Source organism: Octopus bimaculoides, chromosome 2 (genome assembly GCF_046866305.1).
Source record: "Octopus bimaculoides isolate indiv1 chromosome 2, ASM4686630v1, whole genome shotgun sequence".
In the NCBI taxonomy this organism is placed as follows: domain Eukaryota; kingdom Metazoa; phylum Mollusca; class Cephalopoda; order Octopoda; family Octopodidae; genus Octopus; species Octopus bimaculoides.
Genome location: NC_142929.1, coordinates 128728422 through 128735921, shown reverse-complemented (window position 1 = coordinate 128735921; position 7500 = coordinate 128728422). Strand labels below are relative to the sequence as shown.

General features: G+C 39.0%; 1 protein-coding gene across 1 annotated transcript in view; it reads right to left on the bottom strand.

Annotated features, from left to right (window-relative positions):
• LOC106883186 (cholesterol 7-desaturase nvd) overlaps positions 1 to 7500 on the bottom strand; it is a 141962-nt gene that overhangs the window by 7067 nt on the left and 127395 nt on the right. Inside the window, exons 2-4 of the mRNA XM_052965591.2 lie at positions 6031 to 6219; positions 4542 to 4720; positions 2634 to 2879 (exon numbers count right to left, since the gene is read on the bottom strand). Coding sequence (XP_052821551.1) covers positions 2634 to 2879; positions 4542 to 4720; positions 6031 to 6219 — 614 coding nt within the window. The remainder of the gene's footprint in view (positions 1 to 2633; positions 2880 to 4541; positions 4721 to 6030; positions 6220 to 7500) is intronic.

The window sequence follows — 7500 nt, the reverse complement described above, 5'->3', positions numbered from 1 at the left end:
ATGCTCAAAATGGTGCATCTCATGTGCCACCCGCACAAGAGCCAGTCCAGGGGCACTGGCAACGATCTTACTTGGCTTGCCGGGTCTTCTCACGCACAGCACATTTCCAAAGGTCTCGGTCAGTAGTCATCGCCTTGGTGAGGCCCAATGTACGAAGGTCTTGCCTCACCACCTCAGCCCAGGTCTTCCTGGGCCTACCTCTTCCACGGGTTCCCTCAACTGTTAGGGTGTGGCACTTTTTCACGCAGCTATCCTCATCCATTCTCACCACATGTCCATACCAGCGCAATCGTCTCTCTTGCACACCACAACTGATGCTTCTAATGTTCAGCTTTTCTATATATATATATATATATACACACACACACACACACACATGGCAGAAGTAAATAAGCACCCCATAAAACATCGTTTTATGTTTATTCTAACTTGTAAAGGTTTATATTTTTTATTAATTGACATTTTTATGTTTCAGGTTCTATATGTGACTGTTTAATCATGCCATGTACAAAAAAAAACAACAAAAAAAAAAAGCCTCAGAACTGTCTGAATTTCAAGCAGGCCATATTGTGGATCATTCTGAAGGTGGATATAGTCAGAGTAAAATTGCAGAAAACCTTAGGATCCTGCTTTCTATAGTTAATAGAGTGATTGTGCAATTCACCAGAGAAGGGAAGGGGTCCACATCACCTCACCCAGATCAACCAGAGCCTTCTGAGAGGACCCTTCTCTTTGTTAAGAGAAGTATGGAGGATAATCCTCGTTGCAAGGCCTCTGACATAGCAGAACAAATTGATGTCAGTCCCAGAACAGCTGTCAGGTATCTCCACAAACTTGGTAACTATGGCAGATCAGCAAGAAGGAAGCCTCTTCTTCGACCAGCCAACATCAAGCAGAGAAAAGATTGGGCCAGTGAGATGGTGGAGAGGCCACTAGCATTTTGGGACACTGTCATATTCTTTGATGAGTCCAGATTTGCTGTATTTCCTGACAGTGGTCGTGTGTGGGTCTGAAGACTCTGTGATCAAAAATTTCATGTGAAAAGATTGCATCCAACAATGAAACACAGCAGCTATTCTGTGATAGTCTGTGGAATAATTTTGAGCTATGGCTGATCAGAGCTGGTGAAGTGTAAGGGAAACATAAATTCAGATAAATATGTATCCATATTGCAGAAAGGACTCCTTCCAATCTTCTCCAGTGGTGAAATGATAAAAAAAGACTATTTATGGCAGATGGGACTCCTTGTTACATGGCTAAAATGACCCAAGATTTGTTGGATGAGAATGGCATTAAAAAGCTTCCATGGCCAAACCAAGTCACTAAATATGAACCCTATTGAAGACCTCTGGGACATAATAGACATGACACTTCATAGAAAGAACAAGAAAGCATCTTCGAAGCCAGATCTTTTGAGATTACTACATGAAACTTGGCAAGAAATTCTGTAAGAGAATATGTCATCTGATCAGTAACATGCCTAATAGGGTCCTTGCATTGAAAAAGGCAAAGTGCAAAAATACCCAAAGGTTTCTTTAAAAAATTATAATATAAATAACAAAAATAAGTCTAAGAATGATCTCAAGATATGACTTTGCATTGAAACAATCATATCTGAAACTAAATCCAATATTATGTGATCACATGATCGATAAGACTATCGGATGTTGTTATACATCGCTGGTCACAATGTGCTTTGCATTGTCTTAGCTTTTGAATGATGCCACATTATTGGTTAGGTGAGCAGGCCAACATTCTCCCTGATTGGAAGGCTAGGCCATTGCAGGGTTGCCCATTTACAGTTGAGTGGACTGGTGCAATGTGAAATGAAGTGTTTTGCTCAAGGACACAGCACACTGCCCAGTTTGAGAATCAAACCCATGACCTAGAGATTGTGATAGCAACACCCTAACCACTAAGCCATGTGCCTTCACACAAATCCAGCATATGTTGTTTATGAGAAATATTATTTTGATGATTAAAGCAAAAACACCTAATTAATTATTATAATTGTTATATGTGTAGTGGATATGTATCCTGTCATAGTGAGTTGATCTGTTGGGTTTGAATAAACTGCAGAGACTCGGTAATCGGAGTATAATTTCATTTATTTAGCATAAATGATACTGCGTTGATCGGACATCGAAACATATCACTACATTACAAACGTGTATAACTAGCTATGAGTTATATGCGGAGAAAGCATGTATTTGGTTCAGCTAGGTTGATAGCAGTCAAAACCGCTGTTGTGGGTTGTTGCATATCTTGGCTGAGTTGATAGCAGTTAAAACTGCTTTTCGTATGTTTGTGTCAGAAACTAGATTCAGACTGCCCATCTACTGTTCCGTGTTGCATTTATAGTTAGCAGCGAGGTGAAATTCTGCTGCTGATTTACAAAAAGGGTGCCAATTTAAGGTTTTCACTAAGGGAGCTGTCAATCTATTTTTAGCTATGATGAAATCTTAACTAACTCAATCTAAGGCTATAAGGCATCCGTTACATATGCAACACCCCAAATCTGCATAATACAAGATTTGTCTTTTTAAATTTTAGACCAACACAGAAGTTGACAATGGTTGATTTCCCAAAAGCTATAAAATGGAAGTTGAAACATAATCGTATACAAATCTTACCTGTCTGGCAAATACATCTAAATTGAGCATTTTAAATGGAACTCCGCACAGGTTTAGACAATGTTTTAATGTTATGGAAGCAAGATGACCATCAGGTGGTGGATAGGGTTCCCATGTTGCAGTCCAAATATGTTTTATGAATTCCCAGAATCTGGTATACATGTGTCTTAGATCTACACCAGCTACAAGACCTGGTCCATGGACTTGGTTCAAATGAATCACATCGGCACCGTTCAAAGGGATTTCCTTTAATTAGACAACATTAAAAAGCAGAAAAAATTCTATTAATACATATAAAAGTAAAAATATTTACATGGAATTATCTAAAACAATCAAATCACCATCACCATCATTTTAACTTCCCCTTTTCCATCTTACATTGGCTGGATGGAGTTTATTTCCTCCTGGCCAGACATGGTTTTGCAGAATATTAGAAATGAATGACACTGCTTGTATGATGGTGACTCTCATTTACGACTATCATACAATGTCAATACAAGGAAACAAACACACACACACACACACACACACACACACTCACACACACACACACACACTCACACAATGAGCTTCTTATAGTTCTATCTACCAAATCTACCCACAAGGCTTTGGCTAACCTGGGGCTATAGTAGAAGAGACACTTGTCCAAGGTGTCATACAGTGGGACTAAACCCGGAACCATATGAATGGGAAGCAAACTTTTTAACCACACAACAGCCACACCTAAATACAAAAGAATTACTGCAGCAAGAATGTAGGATAATTTTATTAATAAATGAAGCTGTCCAGAGTCTCTTAGCTTTATGGTACAGAATGCTCACTGGAATTTGAGAGGTGCAGGGTTTGATTCCCTGTGAAGGTTTGCTGGCTATTTTATATTGTGCTGGTGCCATACTAAAAGGACTTGTGCTGGTGCCATACTAAAAGGACTGGTGCTGGTGCTGCATAAAAAGCACCTAGTACACTCTGCAGGGTGGTTGGTTTTAGGAACCCTGCCAGAAAAGACAATGAAGCCTGGTGTGGCCCCTGCCCTTACCAGCTCAAGTCAAACCATCCAACCCATGCCAGGATGGAAAACAGATGTTAAATGATGGTAATGGTGATGATGAAGAAACATTGTTTTGGAGAAAAATAAAAGAATATAGACAAACAATAAACAATGAGTGTGTTTACTGGACTTAATAATGTCACACTGCCAAAACATAACTCTAAAAACAAGGTTACAATATCTTGTTTATTTATTGATTTGTGCACATGTATGTCAATAAACTCATAAGTGTCAGATAAAATATCGTAAGAAATGGTTTCCCATTGAAATACAATTACTGACATTTCAAATCTATTTTGACCTTGTTGCCTTCGAAGTAATTCCATGCCACTGTGCAATGAACCACCTTCGTTAAGACGTTTGTTAGATGTTATCAGTGCGACTGGTATCATATACTGAAACTGAGATATCACCCCCGCTGCTGCCACCACCACCACCACCACCACCACCACCACCACCACCACTGCTACTGCTGTTACTACTAGTATTACTTCATAATACCTATAGTTAGGTCAGTGACCTCATCATAGGCTGACGAGACCTGCTACTTGTACCATGCAAATCAGTACAGCCTGTTCCATGGTTGGATTGTTGGTGACTAAACCAGCTCCCCCATTTGAGTAGCTTGCTATTCTCATGAAGAAGGTGTCTGGCCACCCAGCAAGACTAAATGCAAGACCTGTCAAAGGGTAGATGAGCTCCTTGTGAGCCAATGGCCATCTAGTTGGGGAAGGCAATGGCAAACCACCCTAATGTCTCAAACACAAAGAGAAAGCCAGAATGAAATAATACTATTATAAAACATTGAATATAAAACTGAAAAGTTAAATTTAAACTATATAAATATCTGGAAAATATACCTCAATATGGGCATTAACATGATGCTCTGTGCGTCCCTTGTAGGTCCAGTTACCTTTGACTATGTCTTCAATTTCGGGAATAAGCCATGTTGGTTCCAAGCCTTCAGCGTGATACCAAAGATATATCCATCCATTAACATCTTGTATAGGCCACGACTTGACCTGTGCCACATCTGGTACTAGTAAAACAAAAGAAAGAAAATATTATGAAGTAAGATGAATCAGATTATTCTGTATGGTGTACACATATAGAGAAAATGTTTAATTCAACCATGTGTCTTCACTAATTATTTATTTTTAGAAATAATACATTTCTAAATCTCTCAGAGAGATTTATGCAGTGGTGATATGACAAAGTAGTTGTATGCTGTCAACTTAATGTGACTCCCCTGAAGGGAATAATATTACTGTTGGTTAGACCTAGGAAGCTGCACCGCTTCTTGTCAGCCTTGACACATTTCCTGTGTCCTTATGTTTACAAGGGGGAGACAAGCACCTCCACCCAGCTAAGCCTGCATCCAGAGACATGTTTCTGAGTCTTTGCTTGTCATCAGTTTGGAATAGCATGACCTGCTAGTCGAAGATGCCTGTCATGCTACCCCAGACTGATGACAAGCAAAGACACAGGAAATGTGTTAAGGCCAATAGGAAGTGGTACAGCTTCCTAGATTTAACCAACAGTAGTATTATTCCCTTCAGGGGACTGTCACATTAAGTTGACAGCATACAACTACTTCAATTATTTATTTTATTAATTTCTTTTGGAATTGGTGAACAAAGTATCATTTGGTACATGTGTTTTTTTTGTTTGTTTTTAATGAGTCTATCACTGGTTCATGTATTTCTGATAGTGAGAGTGATAAGGGAGTGTTTGTAACTCGATGCTGAACAAAAATTGTAAGGAACATCATTTAAAAATATCTGTCATTTTTTTGTTGGTTTTCTCAGCAATGTTTACAGACACAGCAAAAAAAAAAAAGATCATAATAATAATGCACATTCATCCATCCATCCATCCATCCATCCATCCATCCATTCATCTGTTTGTCTCTTTGTCCATCCATCCATCAACCTATGGTTAAGAAGCTTGATTTCAAACTATGTGGTCTTGGGTTCAATCACAGTCCCATTGCACAGCATCTTGGGCAAGTGTTTTCTACTACAATATATTCTGGTTAACCAAACCCTTGCAAGTGGACTTGGTAGATGGTGACCAAAAGAAGCCTGTTATGTATGTATGTATGTATGTATGTATGTATGTATGTATGTGTGTGTGTATGTACATATGTACGTATGTATGGTGTATGTATGTAAGTGTTTCTATCTAGTCATCACTTGAAAGTTGCAGCTGAGTGTCATCTTCATACAAGTGAGTTTGTTTGTTTCCACAGAGAAATTTAAAAAATGCTTTTCACATAACAACATTATTGTTTGAAAACTGTTTCCCCTTATTATTCATAGAAAGTAACAAAAATATCAGAACACTTACTTTTATCAGCATAGGGAATATATACACATTTGCCATCGTCCCCACGAAAGCGCCATCCATGAAATGGACATTCAATACAATTGCCAAGAACTCTTCCTCCTACAGCCAAGTGAGCTCCAAGATGTGGACAGTAAGCATTCAAAGCATGAGCATTCCCTTTTTCATCACGAAATAAGGCCAGGTTTAAACCTACAGAAACAAAAAAAAAAAATATGTCTTATTAAGAAGAAAAATTATTGCATTTCTGACTGTCTGAGAGAAAAATAATAGTCATTTGTATCGATGGAATATTTCTAAGATGATGGAAACTTCACATTCCATTTATATTCATGTGTTAACCCTCTTCTTATCATGCCTCTGTTGGAATCATCATCATCATCATCATTTAATGTCTGCTTTCCATGCTAGCGTGGGTTGGACAATTTGACTGAGGACTGGCAAGCCAGAAGGCTGCACCAGGCTCCAATCTGATCTGGCAGAGTTTCTACAGCTGGATGCCCTTCCTAACTCCAACCACTCCGAGAGTGTAGTGGGTGCTTTTACGTGCCACCGGCACGAGGGCCAGTCACACGGTACTGGCAATGGCCACGCTCAAAAAGGTGTTTTTTTACATGCCACCTGCACGGGAGCCAGTCCAGCAGCACTGGCAATAACCTCACTCGAATGATTCTCTAACGTGCCACCAGCACAAGTGCTAGAAGGCAATGCTGAGCACCTTTGTTGATTAATTTTGAAAATAATGAGTAATTTAGTAAAATAATTTTGTCGTTGTTTAAGTTTGTGCATGGAAAAAATTAACATGAAATTTCAATGGAAGATTTTTATTTTGGATCACATTAAAATTATGATGATAAGAATGAAACAAAAATTTTATGATTCCATTAGATGTAATCTTTTTAATTTGGTGTTATTGTCTTGAACGTAGTGGCATAGCATGGGCAGAACTGCAGGGCTTATAAGCCTGGGACCAAAATTCTTAGGAGCACAAAATTTCAAAAGAAAAATGTGAAACCATCATCCTCACTTAACGCCTGCATTCCATGCTAGCCTGTGTTGCATGGTTTGTTGGGATCCAACATCTGCTTTGGCATGGTTTCTACAGCTGGATGCCCTTCCAAACACCACTCCAAAGTGGTAAAGATAAATAAATAAAAAGTTGTAATATAAGTGCAGGCATAGCTTTATGGTAAGAAGCCTGCTTTCCAATCACATGGTTTTGTGTTCAGTCTCACTGCATGGCACCTTGGGCAAGTGTTTTCTTCTATAGCCTTGGAATGACCAAAAGTCTTGTGAGTGAATTTGGTTGTCAGAAATTGGAAAGAAGCCCATCATATATAAATATGTATACATGTGTGTGTGTGTGTGTGTGTGTGTGTGTGTGTGTGCGTGCGTAACTGATGGTGGTTAGCAACAAGAAAAGCATCCAGTTATAGAAAAATCCACCTAAGTAAGTTCTGTCTAACCCATGCC